The sequence below is a fragment of the Colobus angolensis genome, unplaced genomic scaffold, assembly GCF_000951035.1.
Source record: "Colobus angolensis palliatus isolate OR3802 unplaced genomic scaffold, Cang.pa_1.0 Scaffold127, whole genome shotgun sequence".
In the NCBI taxonomy this organism is placed as follows: domain Eukaryota; kingdom Metazoa; phylum Chordata; class Mammalia; order Primates; family Cercopithecidae; genus Colobus; species Colobus angolensis.
Window position 1 is genome coordinate 6,522,507 of NW_012113919.1, and position 25,549 is coordinate 6,548,055.

The window sequence follows — 25,549 nt, forward strand, 5'->3', positions numbered from 1 at the left end:
TTTCTCTATGTCCTGAGTATTTAACATTTTGAGTATAGCTGGGTTAGATGTGGTTTTCTTCTCATTTATCCTTTTGGGAGTTCTCACATTTTATTGAATGTGTAGGCTGTCATTTTTCACCAGTTTTTAAAAATTTCTTACCTATTTTCTCTTAGAATACAACTTCGACTTCATTTTCTTTCTCCTTCTGGAAATCTGATTTCATGTCTTGCAACTTTTGATTCTGCTTCACAAGCATTCAATGACCTTATGTAATTTTCATTTTCATATTTTTATTTTCTGCATCTTGTGTATATGCTCTATATCTGACTTCACTTGGGAATTTTTGTTTTAGCTTCTGAAAGATTAAACTTACGTTTTTCGGTATCCAATTTGCTGTAAAACCTCTCTGTTGATTTATGAATGTCAGATATTTTATTTTCAGTTTTAGAATGCTCTTTTGATTCATTTTATCTATTTTTCCATATTTTTTACATTTTAAAATATATTAAATATAGCTATTTTTCAGCTTTGTTTGCTAAATCTGTTATTCAGTTATGGTTTCTCTCTACCTCTACTTTTATTCTTGCATATTAATCACATAATCGTGCAGTTTTGCATGTATAGTAAAATTTATTTTTAACCACACAATATGTGTAAAGAACACGAAGACTCCAGAGTAGGTTGTTTTTTACTGGAAAGCTTTATTTTTGTTTATCAGATTATTTATTTGCTTATCACTCTGATTATTCATTTTATGTGTCAAGTTGGCTAAGACGTGGTACGCAGTTGATCAAACTAATTAGTCTCGTTGTTATGAAGGTACTTTTTAGATATGCTCAACATTTATAATCAGAAAACAAATAGAGCAGATTACTCTCCATAATACCATTGGGCCCCATCAAATCAGTTAAGAGCAAGGATTGAGGTTTTCTTAAAAAAAGAAAAAAGAAAAAAGAAAAAAAACAGGAGGACTGGGAATTCTATCTCAAGACTATAACATAGAAATTCTGCTGAGGTTCCCTTGGCTGGGCTCGGTGACTCAAACCTGTAATCCCAGCACTTTGGGAGTCTGAGGCAGGTGTATCCCCCAAGGTCAGGTGTTCAAGACCATCCTGGCCAACATGGTGAAACCCTGTCTCTACTAAAAATACCAAAAAAAAAAAAAAAATTGGTGGAGAATCATGGCAGGAGCCTGTAGTCCCAGCTACTCAGGAGGCTGAGGCAGGAGAATCGCTTGAACCTGGGACGGGAAGGTTGCAGTGAGCCAGAATCACGCCACTGCACTCCAGCCTATGTGACAGAGCAAGACTCAGTCTCAAGAAAAAAAAGAAAGAAAGAAACCCTGCTGAGGTTCCCATCTGGTGGCCTAGTCTGTGGATTTCTGATTCAAGACTGGAATATCAACCATTACGTGCATTTTGAATGTGCTGCCCTTCCCTGTAGATTTTGGACCTGCCAACCCCCACAGTTGCATGACCCAGTGTCTTAACATTTATTTGCTTTATGCTTCTTCAACAATTGACAGAAGTCACTAGGAGGAATTTGCTTGTGTGTTTTGCCACTTCAGCTTGACGTGAAGAGCAACGTATCTTCTACTTTCTCTTCTCCTGAGCGATGGCCATTTGTCAAGGGACCAAGTGTGTATGTTTAGTTTCTAGAGGCACTGAGAATTGTTGAATGCCCTTAGGTTAAAAAATAAATCTCTGTAAATCCTCAGGTTCAACTCCAAAATCTCTGGAGGACTTCCAACTTTCACCATTTTACTTAAAAAAAAAAAAAAAATTGAATCTAAGAACCACAAGTCTCTGGAAATGTGGATGATTATATTACAGCTTTCAGCCTTGCCCTTTAGCCTCCTACAGACTATTCTACAAAAGTCTTTTGGGGAAGGCTGACAATGTGCTTGAAGACCTTCAGTTTACCAATATTTTTACTCCAGTACCATACAAACTCTATTTTTTTTTTTTTTTTTCGTCCTAGAAGTGCCCTTTCATTAGCCAGTCACAGATATTCACTTTCAAGCCCCCTACCAAGAATTGGCAAATTCCCTCAGGAAAAAGCAGCTGCCAGTCATAAGCTCGCATCTGTACAATTCTCTTCTCTCAGGTTTCAGTTTATTCAGTTCTTGTTTGCATAGCAATTTGGGCCTGGCAATATGATTTTCTATGATTGACTTAGCTGTTCTACATGTCAGTGGGAACGCTGGCCCTGCTGTTACTTACCTACCTCATCCTACACTTAAGATAAATTACAGGTGTTTACAGTGATCTAGCTTCCAGTTTCTAAGGCAAATTTGGATGAGCATTTCCATTATTAGCACTTCACTAAAAATTTTAAATTGTCCACTGATCCAATTTCATAGTTAACTGGAATTCCTGTATATCTTACACAGCCCCATCTTTTTCAGTTTGAAAGCTAAAATTTTCTTTGTGCAGATTCATACTTCTAATGTAGAATAATTGTTGACCACGTGTTTCATTATGGATTTCTGGCTCTCTTGCACTTCGTTCAGAATATTCAGGCTTTCCAAACAATAGCACAAAATATACCCATCATTGCTCATCTTTTTTTTTTTTTTTTTTTTTTTTGAGACGGAGTCTCGCTCTGTCGCCCAGGCTGGAGTGCAGTGGCCGGATCTCAGATCACTGCAAGCTCCGTCTCCCGGGTTCACGCCATTCTCCTGCCTCAGCCTCCCGAGTAGCTGGGACTACAGGCACCCGCCATCTCGCCCGGCTAGTTTTTTGTATTTTAGTAGAGACGGGGTTTCACTGTGTTAGCCAGGATGGTCTCGATCTCCTGACCTTGTGATCCGCCCGTCTCGGCCTCCCAAAGTGCTGGGATTACAGGCTTGAGCCACCGCGCCCGGCATTGCTCATCTTTTTATTTTATTTGTGTGACATTTGACTCGGATGTCCAGTTCCTTTTATAAATAAATAAAATAGATAAAAGGAAAATGTACTATGTGCTGTAAAAATTTTGGAGTCCACAAGAGTAGAAAATTTGGTTCTTATTTTCAAAATAAATATACTTTTAGTTTCAGAAAAAATTACAAAAATAATAGTTCAAAATTGTTACAGGTGTTATAAGAGTTTATATGTGTATATATTTGTGCACACAATTTATATATGTATATACACATACATAGTTATATATACATACATAAGCAATTTAAATATTTAATTTTATATACTATTGTATATACATATACCTACACATAAAAAGTATAATTGGATACATAAGATCTTTATAGATGAGTATAAATTTTTAGGGTGGATAAATCGATGTCATGAGGGAGGAGGCAAATCACAGAGGCATGACATTAATATGTTTGGGGATAGGTATATTCATCTGATGAAGATATGAATATCTCCCAGTCAATCGAGCAATCCCTTTTCCTGGTGAGAGTATTGATCTTGATTTCTTAATTCTTTTTTATTGGGGAAAACACAGAAAGCTAACCTAGAACAAGATTTTTTTTTTCTTCTTTTAGGGGTCTTGGACTATATTTCAGATGATCTTTGTACTCCCTGGTACTGCATTAACATTGTTTGTGTGTTTTGTACACACACACACACACACACAATTTTTCAAGCATACCATTCATAGCCTTTTTTAAAAATACTCATTTTAGTTCGTGTCTCAAAAATCAAATAAATATAAAGATCCAGCCTCGTTTATCTCTTTCCTCTCTTTGACCATAGTCTCTTGAGACTGTAGTCTGCTGTTTCATCCTTCTTCAGGCATCCAGTCATGTATTTGTCACCCTATACTTTCTGAAATAAAAGCATCTTTAGAAGGCTTAGAGGCACAGACCTTCCAATATTGTCTCTGTAGCAAAGTCTCCAAACCTTTTAAAGTCCAAAAATACCACCCTTCGAATTTCTATTACTTCTTTAGTTTCATTCAATCAGTTACAGAAATATTTCCTTTTTTATTTTTATTTTTTTGAAGACACAGTTCTACTCTGTCTCCCAGAATGTTGTGGCAGGATCATACCTCACTGTAACCTTGTGTGCATGGGCTCGAGCAATCCTGCCTATGACTCCCAATCGAGTCCCAAGTAGTTGGGACTACAGGCATGCCACCATGCCTGGCTAATTAAAAAAAAAAAAAAAATGTAGAGAGGAGTCTGTGTTACCTAGACTGGTCTTGATCTCCTGGCCTCAAAAGGAGATCTTGGCTTCCCAAAGCACTGAGATTATAGGTGTGTACCCCATGCCAGGCCTCAAAGACTCCTTTAGTGAATACTTACACCGAGACCTCACCTGCATTTAAAATTGTCTGTCACTGTGCCTTTCTTGGTGAAAAGGAGGAAAGAATGATTCTCAGCTATTTGTATAGCTCATGGCAGAGAAATTATATTTCCCTACTAATTTTCTGTGATCTCCTTTTAAATGAATCTCTTGCTTTTGAATGTTGTGAATTTGCTTAACAACTTCTTAGACACCTATGTACATATATCCCTATGTTGCAAATCCAAGATGCTTAAAAAGACTTCTCCAAGTTGTTGGGAAAAAATAAGGTGTAAAAACATTCAATGTCATTTTAAGACCACAAGGAGATAATTTTCATAATTCAGTGATCTTCAAAAATATAAGATTCCAGGCTTCTAAAAGAATATGAACCTTCTCTAAATCATTTTCTCAATAACTCTCTTTACAAGTGATAAGCTAATACATGAGAAATAATGTGTCTATTTTGTGTTTTATATATCACTTAAGGACTTACAAGGCGGGTGCCTTAAGTTATGTACTTGAATTATTGACCTTTGAAGCAATTAATGCCTGTAAATATATTTTTTAAATTTCTGGCCTTGGAAGCAGATAATGCCTGTGAAAGTGTGTCTCTGAAATAAATAACTGCCTTCAATGTAATCTCAATATCTTTCCAATGCTAGCAAATAAATATATCCTGGTTGAAGATGCTTCAAGATGTGACATAGCAACATTTTTAGTAGGACCTGCCTTCTAAAATTATATAGCATTCTCATGAAGAAGTCTGATCTCTTGTAGGTTCTTGAGTAATTCAAGTTGACTTCAAAGAGAGCTCCAACGTCTCCAGGACCATCCCAGATTGGACACTTTAGTCAGAAGTGGCCACAAGCACAAGGCCAACTTTCAATAGGCTGCAGACTTGGAAGACTAAATGGGAAAGAGGAATGCCTAGTTATTTAATCCAGATCCTATTGACATTTTTCCTCTTGGAGGAAATCTCTGGGGAACCCTGTCAAATGTGAAGAATGAACCACTTAACTTTTTTGCCAAGAACTAATTTATGCAGCTATGTGTGCCCACCCATCATTTACATCTTCAGAACTTGCCTCTGGTCCCAGAAAGAAATTATTCAGAAAAGTACTTATCAATCTACATCATATACATGGGCAAATTATTATAGTTGTTTTTACAATATATTTCATTGTTAAGCTTTTTTTGCCTTCTCCATTTCCATTTTTGTTGTTGTTGTTGTTGTTGTTGAGACCCTTGCTCTGTCTCCAGGCTGGAGAGCAGTAGTGATCTTGGCTCACTGCAACCTCTGCCTGCCTGGTTCAAACGATTCTCCTGCCTCAGCCTCCCAAGTAGCTGGGACTACAGACATGCACTACCATGCCCAGCTGATTTTTGTATTTTTAGTAGAGACGAGTTTTCACCATGTTGGCCAGGATAGTCTCGATCTCTTGACCTCATGATCCGCCTTCCTCAGCCTCCCAAAGTGTTGGGATTACAGGCATGACCCATCGCGCCCAGCCTTCCATTTTTGAAGGAAGAATTGTTTTATCGAGATTCATGAAATTGGTCTTGTTTTTCTGTACATTAATATTAAAACAGTGCTCTGGAGGGAGCAAACTACACTTGGAGGACTATATTGCCAGTATTACTCTGTAACCTTCCCAAACTCCATCCAATTCAAGGTTTTCTCCCATTCTCCTCATTTTTCTTCAGCCCCAACAACATGAGTAACTAACTACTTATTTATTTCTGACCAGATTGTGTTTGCTGGCTTTGACATGCTTTCAGCTGCTTTCTCATGCCAGATAATTTTTCACCTATGTGTTTTTGTTTTTTTATTGGGTGCAAATTTAAAGTTATTTGATACAGTGCTTTATTTTCCATGTAATATTGTGTTTATCAACTGGAGCAATTAGAGCAGAATAGTAATGATGCCACCGGGAGAGGACGGTGTATTTGCCACATTCTACATTTTTTTCAACAAATATAAAATACCTTGGCTGTCTGAAAGAAAATCAGGCATAAATTATCACTGTAAGTTGAAAAATATATTCAAAAATTTTGTTATTTCAGGTTAATGTATGTAAAAACTTAGCATAAATTGTTTAACTCAGATACTTAATGTTATAATCCTTGTGATTCATTCATCAAAATTTATCTTTCTAAAAACTAGTCTATTACAAATATATTTTTAATATAGTGCTACAAATATAATTCTAATTATCTCTGCTTTCCCAGTTTTTGGAATGAAGTCAAATACCAGCAAATACCAATATCTAAAATGGTATCAATATTCTGAATGAGAAATAATCTCACAATATAAGCAATATAAGTGTCTATTGATAGATATGGTTTTTTCATTCACTATTTTGATTTTTTCTTTATTTTTCTTCTAGCCAATGGTGAAAATAAGAGTAAAATATTTTATCTGTTATCTTTTTGGTAACAAATTACTTAAATTTTCTATACTTTGTAGATTTTTTCTTTTTTGGTACTATTTCCTCATTTAATGTAACTTAAAAATGAATTGATATTAAGAGTTAAAGATTTGCTATGGTGTGAATATTTGTGCCCTGGCCACCATGATTCATATGTTGAAATCCTAACTCCTAAGGTGATGGTTTTAAGAGGTGGGGCCTTTGTGAGGTGCTTAGGTGTGAGGGTAGAAACCTCTTGAATAAGATTAGTGCTCTAGCAAGAGATCCTCAAGGAAGACTTTTTGCCCTTCTACCATGTGAAGACACAGCCGGAAGGTATCATCTATGAGCCAGAAAGTGGGCCCTTACTAGACACCGAATCTGTTGGCACCTTGATCTTGGACTTCCCAGTCTCCAGAATAGTGAGAAGTATATTTCTGTTGTTTATAAGCCACCCAGTCTGTGGCCCAATCATGCCGAGTTTCACCTTCTGAGAAATGTATCATTAGGCAATTTTGTCATTGTGCAAACATTGTAGAATGTGCTCATACAATCCTAGATGGTGTAGCCTTCTACATACCTAGGCTATATGCTAGGGCCTATTGCTGCTGCTAGGTTACAAACCTGTACAGCATGTTATTTTACTGAGTACTGTGGGCAGTTATAACACAATGATAAGTCCTTGTATATCTAAATGTAGAAAATGTACAGTAAAAATACAGTATTATAAACTTATGGGACTACTGTTGTCTATGCAATCTGTCATTGAAATGTTTTCACGTGGCCCATGATTGTAGTTTGCTACAGCAGACTGAACGGATAAAAACTAAAATGTTGTACTAACATTGTCCCTATATTTAAGTGTAAGTTTATTTCATTTCCACTTGATAAACAATTGATTGGATATTCTTCTCGTCCTCTTTAAAAACAACAAACAAAATGCTCTTAAGCTAGATAGGCTGCAAGACCCCTTTAGCTTATAAACTTCATTTTATACAAAAAAGATGTTTTGCAAGAAATGTTATAAAATTATCAGAAAACTGACACATTTCAAGTGACGAGACATTCATTAAAAAAATTTGTTTAAATTTTTCTTTAAATTCAATCTATCATTTGGTTTTAAATATTAAAATTAATACAAACAAATGTAATAATGTATTATAATTTTAAAATGTCTGAATAAAAAAGTTAAAGAATGAGAAAATGACTTTTAAATGTGCAGGGCAATACCAGTTGTTCCATTTTCATTAGTTGTCATGTATCTTGCCATGTCCTTTATCTGGTTGTGAATTTACAAGGAACACAGCAGGTTGTGAATTTTTAATAGACTTTTCTCAAGGAAAGAAAAGGTCAGTATTAACATAAAATTCTTTTTAAAAATGTGTGACACAAATGTTTCGCACCGAAGAACAGGTGTTACTGAGGAACTAAAACCACAATAATCTATTTTTTTTATATTTAAGGAAAACTTAATATCTCACATAATAAAATAGTAATACACAAATCAATATATAAGTCATATCTTTCAAAGTAGATGCTTTAAGTTTTTTGGCATGTGACCCATTGATCCCAGCTTCTCAGCAATGTGAACTCTTTTGTTCAATAAAATGTTTGTTTTTTAAATCCAAGTATTGTTACCTGATATCCAAATAGAAAAGGAAGAGTCATGAGAAAGCTGCAGTTATGAAGACTAACCCTTGTCTGATCATTACTCAGTATATGAATTGGAATAGGAAATAAAATTGTGCCACAGACACACAAAGAATGAGGAAGGTGGTAATACCAGAACAACTGTTGAAAAAATATGCAGAGTAAGAGAAAATTTAAAAAATAAAGAGAAATTTAAAAAGAAGATGGGAAGCTTAGGAAGGGGACTATAAGTCAAGAACTTTGTCCTTTGGTCTGTTTCTGTAACTGTTAGGAAATCATCAATATCAATAGACCTGTTATTACTTAGTTCTTGTATCCCATCAGTTTCATCTACAAGAGGAGCTATTCCCCAAGTCTCAGGAGATCTGGAAATTCATCTTTCTGCCTCCTTTATTTTCTTGAAGAGTAAAGCGTGGCCACAGGAAGAACAGATCGGGGCTTTGAAAAACATAAGAAGTGTAAGGTTTTTGTTGTTGTTGTTGTTGTTTTTAAGTTGTATCACCCTAACAATAAACATTTTTACATGCCAGGATCACAGTTTTATTATGTGCAATGAGATTATTCACATAATCTCATTATTACAGTAAATATCTCTTGTAGATTCTTTACTTGTCCATGTATCAAATATATTTTCAAAGACCATCTTTCGTTAAACATAGACTAATGTCATGCCCTCAAATATGGTCCTTTTTGCCTTTTATTCTAGTGCTAGCGATCACTTGTTTCCCTCTGTGACTTTTTAAATGCACATTATCATTAGTACAAGCTCTAGTGGCTTGAGAAAATCATATAGTAATTCTGTCGTCTTAGAATCGATCTGTATAAATTCTTAGTTGTAATTTGCTTCTCTTAATTGTATTCCCATTGGTGAAGGTAGAAATCCTTTCATTTTCTGATTCTCAAAACCACAGTCTACTTGCAGACTCCATCTCTTTGATTCCCTACTACCATGTTCAATTTTCTAATCCAACAGAAACTCCCACAGTATGTGGTCCAATTATAAGATTTAATTTTCACTCTCTGTAGTATAAGTGAAGATAATAAATCCTGCTATGATTTATGTTCCAAAACTGAGCTTTATAAAAATTAAAATCTCACCATCTTAGCAGCTTTTTTGTATGTCTAACTGATTAGAATAGGAGAAAGGGTTTTAATGACCCCTATCTTGCCTTAGATCCTTCTTCATTACAAATCTATATTCTATATTTATGCAGTGTTCTTTCTAAAATGCAAAATTAATAACATATAAAAATTCCCCAGGTTCAAACCTCTACTCATTCTTTGATAATTTAGGTATTGTAAGCTTAAGAAATCCTCATTCATTCCTGGGGGCTTTTTTAGGGGCTGTCTTGTGAATTTCCATTTCACAAAATGTTTGAATCTTCCACAGAAACTGAAATTGTTGATTTGGATTAAGAAGTACACGATTCTTATGAGAATAAACAAATATTTCTCAGTTAAAATTATTGAATGCATAGAGAATAAATATAACTGTCTACTATAAAACATAACGTTATCTGGTCAAATTATTGATAATATCAATAATTTTTCTTGAATTATTTTGATTCTCAGATAGAACAAGAAACATGCAGTGCTTAAATCTGTAACTTGGAAAATTGCCGCTGTGTTGCACATGCATATAATTGGAAAGTTTCCCAGCAACTATGTACATTTTCAGTTCCTGTAAAGCATCAGTCTTGTGAATTTTTTTAAGAGTGATTTCCTGGATGAAAGTCACATGTTACTTCGGAAAGCTTTTTAGTTAAAAGGAGTTATTTCCTGAGTTTCTCAACCTTACTTTATTGTTTATGAATAGCTAAAAATGTAGTAAGAAACTATTTGCTCCCTGACTTCTTTATCTTTTTCTCCAAAATATATGTCCATTTGGAGTTTTCTTAATCTGTTATATCTGTATTAATAAACAGTTTATCCAGAAATGTAGTTTTATCCAGAGTTGATGGCTAAGTGCTAATTGCTTCCATTAACCAAAAAGTAGACTGCTTTTGTAGACCCAGTTATAACAAGTAATACAATACATTAAAGATAAATATGCATAAAATTTTATTTATTTTAAATACTTTGGTGTCTACATAAAAATGTTTTCAGGGGCAAGTTCATTGAAATAAGTTCTCATAAGTGAAAAAGAACCTTTCAATTAAATAAACTAAAGTCTTCTTAAATAGGAAGTAATTAGTTTAAAATTCTACACTTAATTAGATGAAAATGAGTGTTGGTGTAAACAGTCTAGAGAGGAAAAATGAAACATTTAGATAAATGTGTAACTATGTATTTTTTCATATAATTGAAGATTACTGTCTTGAATTCTTAATTCTGTAGACTGTAGGTCAGTGTGCCTATTCTGATTTGTGTCTACATTTTATATAAATATTAAAACATAAAACGTGTATAATGATGTCTGTTGTAATAAGTGTTTTGTAGAAATTAAGATCTACAGTTTTTTAAATATTTCTTATCAAATGTGTAACAACATAAAAATTTGTTGAAGCATAATCACATTGCACATAATAAAACTGTGATTCCAGCATGTAAAACTTTTATTGGTAGGGTGGTAATACTAAAAAAAACCTTACACTTCTTATGTTTTTCAAAGCCAAGATCTGTTCTTCCTATGGCCAAGCTTTACTTTTCAGAGTAAGAATTCTATATGGGGCAGGAGGTGTGCCCATCTGGCAACTGCCTGTCCATTTCCAGAATTCTCAAGGTCATTGGGGCCTATTATTTCTTTCCCAAACATTTCGGAGCTTGCTTCTAGGTTTTAGAAGAGGCTCTTCTTTAAGTCCATTGCCCAAAGATTAGACTCAGTCACTAGTACATGTACTTCTAAGCCTATTGGCTAGCCTTCAGGGCATCTGTTGAAAAATAACCTAGATGGAATTTATCCATGACACGTGGCCTCCTGGACTGGCATTTGCACTAGGATGGTATGTACATTGGGTTGAGATGTCCACATCAAGGTATGCAGAGCTCTTTGATGTGATGAATTGATTCTCAAAACTTCAGTGTGGTTATGTTAGAGGCTTAGGAAAAGGAGCAAGACACAGGCCTTGTATTGCATTGTTTCTGCACAGAATTTGTCCTTGTAGGTTTTTAAAAAGTTAGATTTGACAAGGTAGGAGGCTAAAACATATTTTATTTTATAGTTCATTAATTTGATTTTTAACTTTAAAATATAAAGACATGTGTTATGTAGATATCTGTCTGCTCTCATTACTACAAATATTTGTGGGGTAATCGCTGTCTATTGTATAAGCCAAAAAATGATGTACATTGTTTTTAAAGTAAGAGCTTTGTCTCCTACAGCTTTGCTTGTCTTACAGTTCTTAAGACATTACTAATTCATCAACGGAAATATAATAGCTAATAACAAGTTTATAGCAGATGGTTTTTTTGCACATTATAAGAATAAAATAATCTTCCATTCACAGAAAGAGATGAGAGAGCAGTGTTTACACCAGCCTATCAAGACTGATATCTTGTATCTGAAACAGAATTTATTTGCCCATGAAAATGAGCATTTACCAAGCAAAGAGAGGAGCTTGGTTGAATTTTATTACATTTTTTTCATTTAAAATAAAAATTATCCTGATATATAAAAGGCTATTCATATTCTTTAAAGTGTATAAATGAATGTGATCAAACTTATTCAGCTCTCATTTCAAGAACTACTATAGGCGACCCCATTGCTCAGTGATGAGACTTGAAAAACCTTCTGTGAATTCTTTCAGCCTCATGTACCTTTATACATTATCATGGATATACTCTTTTTTTATTTCCCCTAGCTGCATTCAGACCAAGATAAAGGAGATGGATCACTCAAGTATATCTTATCTGGAGATGGAGCTGGTACTCTTTTTATTATTGATGAAAAAACAGGTGATATTCATGCCACAAGACGAATTGATAGGGAGGAAAAGGCCTTTTATACTCTACGTGCACAAGCTATTAACAGGAGAACTCTGAGGCCGGTAGAGCCAGAGTCAGAGTTTGTGATCAAAATTCATGATATCAATGACAACGAGCCCACGTTTCCAGAAGAAATCTATACAGCAAGCGTTCCAGAAATGTCTGTTGTGGGTAAGTTCATGTACAACATTTATTATGGTATTCAAAAAGTGTTCTAAAACTCAAGAAATTCTTATAGTAGTATAATCAATTAATTGAAATCCTCTTTGATTTGCTACCATGAATATATATATATATATATATTTTTTTTTTTCTTTTAGGAGACAATCAGAAAAAAAGATCAATGCAATTTACATTTCCTACAGATTTGTGAATCTTTATAATACTTATAGGTAGACACTCTCCTCAAAAATCAAGAAAATATCATTGAACTTCAGTAGGAAATTGTGAAAATAAATTGTTTTTTGTCACTTGGATTCAGATAAAAGTTGTGTAATTTTTTGATCCCAAATATAATATGAATATATTTAGAATACCATACAGGTTATATAATCTTCACATATACTCTAGTCATAATTTACCAAAAGATTTCATCTTGAATATGTACTATCTACATATTTCAATTGAGGAAATTGATTAGATTATTTCTTTTTTATTAAATATCATAAAATATCCTATCATTATAATTATTATATATAAAACTCTGCTAGTATCTTTAAAACTCTTTGAAATCTTATATTCAAAGAAGCCAGTTGAAAAGCCATGGTTAAATACATACTGATACAGAATTACCAAGTTAGACTGTGGAACCTGTAAAACATAAGGCATGAAAAAAAGGTAGAAATATAACATTCAAGAAAATAGAATTTCTCTCTTCAATGTAAATAAATGGGAGATGTATCAGTAGGCCAAGAAAATTAAAACTGCATTAATTTAGATATAGAATGAAAGGCAGTGAAAAGCATCAGAGAACAGTGATAATATTTTTAGAGAAATATGTTTGGATTCAGTAGAAGAATAGACACTTTTCAAATATGTGTGAAGTTGTTTAAACTGATTAAACAAATCTGAAGCTTTTTTTTTTTTTTTTTACTTGTTAACAGTTATAATAGCACATTTTCAGACTCTGCATTTCTCAAAAGCATTGTTCTGGGATTGTTATTTAATATTTGCTTCATTAAATCCCAAGAACTTTTGGCAGTAATCTCACTATAAAGTCCTTTTAAATATCTTGAACTTTATTAAATAGATTTTAGTAGTTCATGGGACTTGGGATCATGTTGAATTGTTTCTAAACTTAGAATTTAATCTATTCATAAAATTGTATTCTAGAACAGATGTTAATTATTTTTAGAGTTAATTAGTGGAGAGCAGGAAGAAGAACACACTTACTCCTGTGTGATTAGATATGCCCTTTACACAAAACAAACCTATTATGTGAAAATGAATTTCAATATCCAACTTGAGCATTTGTAAAGTAATTGCATTTATCATATTCTGATATACTAGCATTATTTATTGCATACATACAAAATAGGCATGTTGACTAAATAAATATTATGTATTTGAACTCAGAGTTTACCTGTAATAACACTATATATGTACATATTCATCCAAATTATATATGAAAGTTTAAGAGGTCATTATTAAAGCCAGAAATCATTCAAGTCTTCAATGAAAACCAGTGCTTTTGCTCCTCCTTCTGGTACTGTGCAGAACTAAGCTGAATTTGGATACTTCAGGTACTTCTGTGGTGCAAGTCACAGCTACAGATGCCGATGACCCTTCATACGGGAACAGCGCCAGAGTCATTTACAGCATACTTCAAGGGCAGCCCTATTTCTCTGTGGAGCCTGAAACAGGTCAGGAATCATGAATTGCTGTTTGTTCATTTGATCATCTTTGTGACCTTTATCAGTAGAAAGACCATGGGAGAATAAGAACAAAACTTTAACGTTAATACTCACAGTTGAGTGAGGATGCAACACTTAAAGATGTAAGAATTCAAAGTTAAATGATAGAGTGAACTAATGGAAACCTGTGTGTAGATATTTTAACATATAGGCTTAGGCCACTCTAAGCACATGTGATGTTGCTAGGAAATGGAAACACAATACAAATGATATTTCCACAGATTCACTTTTATAATTTCTAGACAATAAAAATGAGTATCAAAACATGTTTTTCAAAAAATCACTAGCTTAAAAATATTTTTTGTGGACTTAATAAAATAATAATGGAGATTTCAGTGAAGATAATGGAAGTTTTTATATTTTCTCAAGGTATCATCAGGACTGCTTTACCAAACATGAACAGAGAAAACAGAGAGCAATACCAAGTGGTCATCCAGGCCAAAGACATGGGCGGCCAGATGGGAGGTCTATCAGGGACAACCACGGTGAACATCACTCTGACAGATGTCAATGACAACCCACCACGTTTTCCCCAGAGTAAGCACTCTTTAATGGTCATTCTGCAGCGCAAAAGATTTAGAGTAAAAAAAGAGAGACAAAGAAAAAAACCAAAAGCAATTGTCATTCATTTAATTTAAAACATACTAAAAATGTGCTACAAAAGTGAAGGTGTACATGCTGATGAATTACTGTTATTATAAAATAAAATTGAATATTTCAAGCATATTTCACTCAGAGACAGGAGGACCTATGATCCCAAACCTCTTCATATGTGAGCTTGGCATCTGTACTTGTAGTTTAAGAACTGTTTCTTTCAGCTAACAAAAGGAAACAATGCTTATTAGAAAACAAACTAAGTCATAATTTTAAAATAAATGTGTTTGTTTCTGTTTCAAATTTAATAATGAGGATCCTAAATTGAGGACACAGTTTTTCAACAAAAAATCTAATTTGACAAATTATAAAGACTAAGTCAAAAAGCACTGTAGAGGGAGAACCTCAGGAAACTATCTGACTTGCATTTAATGTTATTATGTGTGGAGTGATAAACTTAGTACAGCATTTTGTATTCCTGATCTGTGCATAGATCTGTTTTGAACTGACCTCTCAAATTCTTAAAATAGATTAAGAATAGATTAAGAACCTTTAGCTCCTGACCATAAAAACCCATGCATTTATTCTTTCTTGTACAAATTTGATAGATTACATGTCAACTCGCATACTAGAGAGGATGGTATCAAGTCTCAGTGGAAACTCCCAAATTTTTGCTTTGCCAGAAGATCCTGTACTTAAAGATAGAATGTAGGGTCATCAGAAAGGTGACACAAAAAACATTTTCGACTACCATCTATGTCCTGAATTTTCAGTATATGCTGAATATTAACCTTTGAATTGATCACCTCATTTTAGTTTGTAATTTACTTTAAATACCTTGTGACAAAGTATTAAAATCTAAAGGCAGTAGCTTTTTTGTAATATTTGTATCTTTATATTAAAGACCATTGCTCAGAGGAATTACTGTCTAGAATTAACAGCATTGTTTTGACTCTTTAAAAGCATTTTTTCTCTTTTATGTACTATTTTTACCTAACTTTGATTATTAATAGTACCTGATTCGAATTAAATTGTTTAAAAGCATGTATTTGGAAAGATTTCAAAGTTCACATAGAATTTTCTTGAGCAGGCTAATCACATGCCTATGTATTTGTGATGGTTGTTTGATTAGATATTTAAGGTATGCCCATAAGGTCTGCTGGTATGGTGCTGGGCTCCAGAACTCATAGGGAAAGGCATGTGCTTATGTTTTTCTCGAATCATTAGGTTTCAGGTCCAGGTTACCTTTAATATTGGTAAGAAAAATAAAAGCAATAATAATCCTGCATATTTCTTAGAACAAGTTTAAAGATGTGTGCTGTTTAAAATTTAAATTTCACATTTTACATGTATTTTTGACCACCTCTTAGCTTGAGCCTTTTACCAGGAGAACGAGCATGCAAATTCAGCACAATAAACTATAACGAATTAATTACATAATCTATAATGAGCAAAACTATTACTGGAAAAAAAAGTATTTTATCAGTAATAAATTTCCTTTGGGAGTAGTATTGTATTTTACATTTTTGGGAACATATATACACGTGTCTAAAATACAGTCCATTTACAAATGACACATCCAATAATTAAATTAAATCTACCTCCAACTCCAAATGTATAGTACAGTATATTTAGAGATTTTAGATCATCCCGTATCTTGTCTCATTATTTTTATCACTATTATTATTATTATTTTGAGAGTGAATCTTACTCTGTGGCACAGGCTGGAGTGCAGTGATGCAATCTTGGCTCACTGCAACCTCCACCTCCCAGGCTCAAATGATTCTCCTGCCTCAGCTTCCTGAGTAGCTGGAATTACAGGCTCATGACACCATGACAAGCTAATTTTTGTATTTTTAGTAGACACAAGGTTTCCCCATGTTGCTCAGGCTAGTCTGTCTGAACTGTCCCATTATTTTTAAATTATAGATGGAAATATAATTTATGGATTTTTATTTTCTAAGTTATCTTTTTTGTTATGAATATTTACAACCTTATCTAACCTTTGGGAACCCACGTTCATGGGAATTAGAATGTTATTTGATTGTCTAAATCATACAACATCTGGAAAATAGTATTTAATATTATTTAAGTAAATAACCAATCTTTGGAGGGAGTTCTACAGTTCACAAAGCCTTTCATATGTAGCATATCATTGAAACCTCACAACTAATCTATAGAAACCATTACTATTATTATACCCATACATAGAAGAAAAGGAGGCTCAGGGTAAAAATGATAAAGCCACATAGGAAAAGTTTTCAAAAAGCAAGAGACATTTATTTGCAGTATATGTTTTTCTTTAACCCAATATTACCCTTTGAATATGACAATATAAAACTTACTCAAATATTTTACATTCTTTTTTTCTCTAAGTCTTAAGGTTATACCAAGTTATCAAGTATTTTCAACTTACATCAAATCTCAGTTCAAAAACTATATTTGTAGTTATAGCTATATGAGGGTTAGTGGCTTGGCTAGTGGCTGCCATGTTGGATAGCTCAGCAGCAGGCCCTGCAGTCATCCTGCATGAGTCCCAGTAATTTTCACTTAGTAGTTTTTTCACTTGGGTCAGTTAAACTGACCATCTATTTTTCATTGTCATCAGTAACACTGGATAGCGGTCTCTTCTTTGCAGAGTAATGTGAGACTAAATAATTTAATATCTAAGAAGCATTGACTCAGTGGCTGGCATTTAGTGTATTTATGCATCCAATAATGTTGATTCATGCTAGTTCTCTATTACCATTATTATTTTTATTATTCAATATTATAAAAGTTAGGTCACAACTCAAACTTTCTTTTAGGTTGGCTGATCCAAATTCATTATTTCCCTATATGCTGTATCAACAATCTCAGTCATTTGGAGGAGACAGAGACAAATGAAAACTCAGATATCTTGCTTTATTTTTTCATTTATTTTATTGTGTGGATTTATAACAATGTTTCTAATTCAGAGGTTATTTTGCCCTCCCCAGCCATGGCCCTGGACATTTGGCAATGTCTTGAGACATTTCTGATTATATCAACTGGCAAATGCTACTGGGATCTAATGGGTAGGAGCTAGGGCTGCTTCTAAGCATCCTTAAAATTTCAATGACAAAGAGTTATCTGGCCCAATATTCCAGTAACATCTAAGTAAGAAATTTTGATGTCATATGAGGGACAATTCAAGTAAATCACAAATTCATTGATTTAAAAATATTTATTGAGATCACCCTTGTACCAAATGCCATTGATATGGTTTGGCTGTGTTTCCACCCAAATCTCATCTTGAATTGTAGCTCCCATACTTCCCACGTGTCATGGGAGGGAGCTGGTGGGAGGTAATTGAATCACGGGGGTGGTTCTTTCCCATGCTGTTCTTGTGATAGTGAATACGTCTCATGAGACATGATGGTTTTATAAAGTGGAGTTCCTCTACACAAGCTCTCTCTTTCCTGCTGCCATGTAAGACGACTTCGCTTTTTATTTACCTTCCACCATGATTGTGAGGCCTCCCCAGCCATGTGGAACTGTGAGTCAATTAAACCTCTTTCCTTTATAAATGACCCGGTCTCGGGCATGTCTTTATTAGCAGTATGAGAACAGACTAATACAGCCATTTCAGAAACTAAGTCCAAGCATATGGCATTTGTCAAAACAACAACAAAAAGTTCTGGTTTGTATCCCTGTCGCCTTTCTTTAAAGCAGCGGAGACAAATCATACATAAGTAAAAGCATTGTACACTGGCAAGGGGTAGTTCAGTCCTGTATAAAGAGTAACATGTGAGACAATTCCAGTGTAAGCAGGATTTGGCAATTAGGGGAGGGGGAAGGCTAATAGAAGCTCTCATTCAAAAGGTGATATTTCACCTAAACACTGCAATATCTAGCCACCAACAGAGGGAGAAATCCACTTAGCAAAAAGATCAGCATGTGGGAAACCCTGAGGTTGGAAATTGAAGGGAGTCTATCCACAACTGAAACATTCCAAAGAATGAGGAGGTTGATGGGAGATGAGTTTAGAGGGCTTTACCCTCAGGGTAACATTGATAATTATAAATTATCATTGGCATTAACAAAAAAATAACTGTGTGCCTGATTGAAGTTATCTTTATAGTCTCATGGTTTTAAAAGTATATAAATATGTGAACATTAATATATGCACATTAGTATAATTCTAAAAAGGAGTCCATGGATTGGAAGGTCGGGATGCACCTTAAAACTGATATCTAAAAGTATTTTCTACTCTTTTGCTCTAAATATGAAAATGTATACAAAATAAATGCACTTACTTCATGTGTACCAATAACAGTTCCATTAAGGAGGATTCCAGAGCAAATTTTCCTGGTCTCCAACCAAACATATAATAATCCTTAAGTTTTTCTGCTTCATTGTGCTAATATTAGAAAAATATTATACTTCCATACTTTAAATCTATTTGCCTGGTATTTTCACTTGCAAATTTTTAGTCCTGTTTACCCCTTTTCCTTCTTTCTTTCTCTAAAATCATAAAAACATAGAAAATCATAAAATTACATAAAATTGTTAAAGCAGATCATTGGAAAGTTCTATGAAAAGCTTAAATTACTGAAAGATGATCATTGTAGGGCTTTGCAAAACCAACTGGGACAACAGTATTTGTTTCCAAAAGGTTTTACAAAAAGTGTCCCTGAGAAAATGTTATAATATTGATTTTCATCCATCCATAGTTAATGATTAAGGGACATCTAATGTACTGAGGTCTGGCTAATTCCATCTTTGACTTAACACTCCAGAGAATCTCTATTTGAAAAGGCTCTCCAATATCTTCAAGGAACAAAAATAGGCACCAGAGAAGAAGGTCAAGGCCTAGAGAAAAAGAGTTTGCAAAAGCAACTAAGCAGGAGGTCAGATTCCCAGCCAACTGGTTGGTGCCTAGGATTGGGCACTAGTTCCAAAAAAAAAAAGAAGAAAGAAAACAGAGCCTTTTATTCACAGATGGGTGCTCTTCCATACATCCCATCACAGGGACAAAGTCAAGGAAAGCAGATTGTTTTCAAATTCCACTTACCAATGGTGTGAGCTCCTAAGAAACCTGGCTTTTATAGAATCATGCTTCTGTACACTCACTGACTCACAGACATTATTGCACACAATTTAGGTTGACAAATAAAAGTCATGGACCAATAACATGTACATTTATGTAGTGTCAGCTTTGCTGAGCCTTTTTGAGGGAGGAAAAAACCTTACAAACTCCAAGCAAAAGGTCACTGTGTGATTGAGTGACTCTCTCATATGTATGCAGGGTATCGTGTATATAGATAATCAATGTCAACTTAAACGAGAATTTGATATGATATTTATTATGTAAGCATCCAGATCGATCCTAAATGCACTCAAACGAGTGAATGTATTGTTGTCTACTATAATTTCCCATGGATTATTGACAATAAGGACAAATATAAATGGTTTTTCATCATTTGGTTAATGTTAGTTTTGAAAATTAATTAAAAATTTCCGCACTTAAAAGACAGTTTTTATTAAGATAAATTATACGTGATGGAAGACTTTGAGTATACAAATAAACTGAGGTAAGATCTTACTTCCTGAGAATTTCAACATCAATTCATCGTATTTCCCATCAAATTAACTCTAAGGATTATACACAACTACAACCAATTCAGAAGCAACTGTAAACAATTCCAGAATTATTTACAGAATAATCATCTAAAAGAGATGTCATAGCTATGCATGCTTGTTTGTTTATCTGAATGCCATTGATGGGCTACTGACTTTATTTCATTAAATTACTTTAAAAAAAGATTATCTGGTTTGCCCAAATAAAACAGCAACAGTATAAAAGCAATAGTATTAGGCATTGCTATAGCATGTACTAAATGCTACTATAAAATATAGTGCAAATATAAACTCACTTAATCTTTACATCATCCGTATGAGATTGATAATGTATTAGGTTGGTGCAAAAGTAATTTTGCCATTAATAGCAAAAACTGTGATTACTTTTGTACCAACATAAATCTACCCCTTTTCGTTAGTTAAAAAAACAGAATCATGTAAATGTAAAGTCGCCTGTTCATGAAATAAATAAGAAGCAGGTTGAGGATCCAGGTTATTTGGCTTTTAAGCCTATGCTTCAAAGCACTACACCTAGAAAGATACTGGCACATCAAAAATTTAATCTTCCTTCATGCATCCCGCTTTAGTTGATTCTGTGGTTCGCTACTTTTATATAGATTATAGGGCAAAATTCAGGCAGGACACACTGAATTCTTAAAATGTGTATGCATGTTGATACAGAGACAGGTAAATCATACTTTTATTGCTTGGTGCTTTTGCAGTATCCAAGGACCAAACACGACTGACCTCTTTTCTGGGATCTTTATACTGCCTGGGCAGATAAACAAGTTTGCATGAGACAAGGTCTTTCAAGGAAATGTCTATATGATATACATAGGGATTTAAGACACGTACGTTCAGTGAGCTGTGAGACTATCATAATCCCTGCCTGGTACAAGAGAGATTTGATTTAATAAGTGCTGATTTTCACTTTGTAAATAGAGTCAACCTCTCCTCTGCTGGGGATCCCAAGGTAATGTAGGCCCCAGGCTGATTTGCATATTTTAAAATTATCAAGCACTTTTCAACTAGAGCAACTGTCAGGTATGCCCCAAGGAAGATGCTTCAGCATGAGAAAGAAGGGAATACAATTAAAAATGTCTCTTTTTCCCTGTTTTATTATCTGGAAAAAAATGAACCTACTGACACGCAAAAGCACTGTTCTACAATTTATGTTGGTTAGATGTAGCGTGATTTTCCCTCATGTTCCCAATGCCTATAGTTTGAAGGAGTTACAAAAGAAATTATATCATTAAAGCATTCATTGATTTATTAAACATTGACTGAAGCCCTGTATGTGCCAAGAACTGTGCTAAGAAATAAAAATGAACTGTAATTGTCTTAAAGTAAGAAATTATGTACAGGATACATTCACAACTAATTTGCATTTTGGTGGGATAAACAGACCCAAACTCTCTCTCTCTGTCTCTCATACACACAGACACACATACGTACACACATTTACTTTTTTTCATTTCAGTTTCTCTTATACTCATTGTCTATCTCACTTTTTCTTGCTTGCCTTTGTAACTGTACAGTCATGCACTCCATAATGACATTTCAGTCAATGACGGACCACCTATTGCGATGGTGGTCTCATAAGATTAGAATACCAATATTTAATTTTTACTGTGTTTAGCTGTGTTTAGACACACAAATACCATTGTGTTACACATGTCTGCAGTATTCAATACAGTAACATGCTGTGCAGGTTTCTAGACTAGGAGCAGTAGATTCTACTATATAGCCTGGTTGTGTAGAAGGCGATACCATCTAGGTTTGTGTAAGTACACTCTGTGATGTTTGTACAACAAAACTACCTAACAGTGCATTTCTCAGAACATATCCCTGTTAAGTGAAACATAACTCTACATATACATATATGTTTTGTGTATAAATGTATAAAAATAAATATATATAATATGTGTGTACATGTTTATATTTTGTGTATCTATGTATGAATATAAGTATATTTAATTATATAAATATATATAAGACCATATATTTAATTATATAAATATATAAGACCATATATTTAATTATATAAGTATATATATAAGGCTACATATATTTAATTATATAAGTTTATATAAGACTATATATACTTATATTTATCTGTATATACACAAAAAAATATATGATTCCATATACTTATATTTATACATATATACACCAAACATAAACATGTACACAAATATAACTGGAGAGTAATGCAATAAGATTAGTGCCATAGTTGTCTAAATAATTAAATATTTTAGACATAAGGGAATCATGAAAAAGAACATTATTTAAAACTACTTCTAAAATAAATAAGAATTTTCCAGGCAGGAAAATAAGGGGCACTGAGGGAAAGAACATTTTTGGTGGTTATTGTTGTTAGAGAAGATAAAACGAATAAAAACAGACTTCAGTGAAATGTGTGTAATTTGGTTTAAATCAGGGATTGTGAGAGGTGAGATTATGAGATAAGACGTTGTTAGCATCATGAAAGAGTTGAATAAAAAGATAAAATGCTACATATATTATTTAAGAGATTTTTTTTAGGAGAACATCAGGCACAGTTCTTCATTTTGACCAATTATTTTGATAGCAATGAAGCACATTGCTGGATAGGAACAGCAAGAGTTGATGCAGTCTGAACTAATGCTGAAGAGAAGAGGAATTTGAGATATATTTAAGACACTTTAGTAACTAGGTAAATAAAAGGTTTGAGGGATAAAAGGTAAAATATCAATGAAAAGATACTTTCAAGCTTCCTACCAGAAGTGTTTATTTGAAGAGAGGGACAGGGATTTCAATTGGACTTGAGCATTTTGAACTGAGATGCCTGCAGAAAGACAGTGCTATCTAGTAGCTAGTGAAATACAGCGTGTCAATCAGATGTGTGCAAACAAGATATTAGTGAAAACAGACATGTAAGATATCAGCTAGGCTAAATGTTTAGCATGACAGAACCCAGGGAAATACACATTTTCCGTGTGTGATGAAATGTATAGTTTTCTAAGAGAAATCATGTATATGGAAATTACACAAAAACCTACTTGGAACATTCCAGTTAGTCCAGTGGAAAGTTGCCTTAGACCGAACTACTTGGCATATTACATAATGGGATTCACACTCCTTCTTCATCGTGATATCCTCTAGGACAACTTGGACAATAACCCTCTGTAGGTATAAATTTACAAATATAGATGTAAAACCAGTTATGCAAACCTGTTTAGACACAATTAAAGCTGTTGTTACAGAGTTTTTAGTACACTTACAATTTCAGGTGAGATCCATTGTAAAGAATACCTAGGACAAAATAATATACTTATGAGTGATTAAAGTTTATCTTAACTTTCCTGAATCCTATATGCTTTTATTGTTTATACACATTGCAATTGTGTGTTTTCTATTGATGCCAATTAACTTGGGGACCACTTTAGAGGAATGTAGCAAAACGGATTTCCAGGACTCTGGGGATCCATGGCAGCTTCACTGAAAGCTTTGTCAAGTTACTTTCTTCAGTAGCTTAAACGGGAAACTAAGACATCGTACAGCATCGCGTTTTGCTCTAATTTAACTTAAATGCCCAAAGCTGAGTTGATGATAGTATCTCCAGTGCTCACAAATTTGGGTTTCTCTCTTTCCTCTGGTAAGAATCTTCAATTCGAAAGCCTCAGTAGTTTCTCAGTCTCTGGTGTGACTTTCAGCTCTCCTCTGCTTTCTCCTAAATGCCCATTTAGCATTGCATAATTTCCTTAACTACTCTGCAGTTCCCTCCAAGGAGCTTTATCTTGTTTTTAATTTCTTCCTCTTAAGCTCATTAAAAAACATCTTTTAAGCATTATACAATGGAATGGTTTATAAACGTGCATAATTATGTCATTTTTCTTAAAGCAAGTATTGTTCGAGATTATCATGTAGCATAGAGATGTTACAATATGATTATACACAAAGCAAATAAAAAAATAAGCTAATGTTAAATTATTTTGTTGATTCATATATGTGATGCCTTTTTCATCTCAACTCTGGAAAAGTAGAATTTTAATGTAAATGTGAGTAGCAACGAGAGTAGAAAATAAAGGATGAGGACAAATTATATCTCTTTGAACTTTATTGGTTTTTATCAACAAAAAGAAACAGCAGCTGTTTGTCGCTAAACAAAACCTAGAGGTAAGCAGTTTGCCTTTGTTGCCCTCCCAGTTGATTCCTGGCATCATTTTGTTGTTCTTAAGGAAGTCACCCTGTCACATCTCTTAAATCACCTATTATATCTTTCCTCCAAAATCTCTTACTCACATTGAGCTGTCAGTTATTTTTAATTCTTGTACACAAATTGGCAGCATTTTAAATATTCAAGTGCAAAGGTCTTACTGATCAAATTTTGGTAGAAGAAGTGACCAGGCATATCAGCCTCAAATAGTGAAAAACCATAAATGCATCAAAATTGTTTGAAATCATTAATAACTGACAGTGCAGATGTTGTGGTAGGTTGTCAGTATCAGGATGAAAGTGCATTTATTTATGTAGCCCCACATTTTGCTCAGTCCTTTGGAAGCTTTCTTTGCAATATTACCGTCTAGATTTTTACTTGCTCAATACAACTTTATTTTTTTTTATTTTATTTTATTTTTGAGACAGAGTCTGTCTGTGTCACCCAGGCTGCAGTGCAGTGGCTGATCTTGGTTCACTGCAAGCTCTGCCTCTCGGGTTCACGCCATTCTCCTGCCTTAGCCTCCTGAGTAGCTAGGACTACAGGCGCCCGACACCACTCCTGGCTAATTTTGTTGTTGTTGTATTTTTAGTAGAGACAGGGTTTCACCGTGTTAGCTAGGCCTCGATCTCCCGACCTCGTGATCCACCCGCCTCAGTCTCCCAGGTGCTGGGATTACAGGTGTGAGCCACCTTACCCGACAAATACGACTTTATTTATGTGATATAGAAATGGCAATTACCTCTCACCTTCTCACATTCATGCCTTTGTGCTTCAATGGGTAACCACACTAAGAATGTACTCACCAGGAGGAAATATTTATCTGCCTAAACATTCAAAGGGAGGCAGATGATTCAATCTGACACCTGGAAATGAATTTAAAACAACTATAAATTAGAATTGATAGGAAAGCGTACCACATAATTAAAGCTTCATCACTGTAAGATAAAAAAATAAGGAGCATGCAAATAGGTGTCTTTAAGGAGAAATGAAACTTAAGCACTCATTTGCCTTTGCCAGTGTATGCATAAACGATCTACGCCT

At 34.1% G+C, this 25,549-nt stretch overlaps 1 protein-coding gene across 1 annotated transcript in view; it reads left to right on the forward strand.

Moving 5' to 3' along the window:
* CDH10 (cadherin 10, type 2 (T2-cadherin)) overlaps positions 1 to 25,549 on the forward strand; it is a 167,802-nt gene that overhangs the window by 104,832 nt on the left and 37,421 nt on the right. Inside the window, exons 3-5 of the mRNA XM_011933445.1 lie at positions 12,076 to 12,370; positions 13,942 to 14,061; positions 14,482 to 14,649. Coding sequence (XP_011788835.1) covers positions 12,076 to 12,370; positions 13,942 to 14,061; positions 14,482 to 14,649 — 583 coding nt within the window. The remainder of the gene's footprint in view (positions 1 to 12,075; positions 12,371 to 13,941; positions 14,062 to 14,481; positions 14,650 to 25,549) is intronic.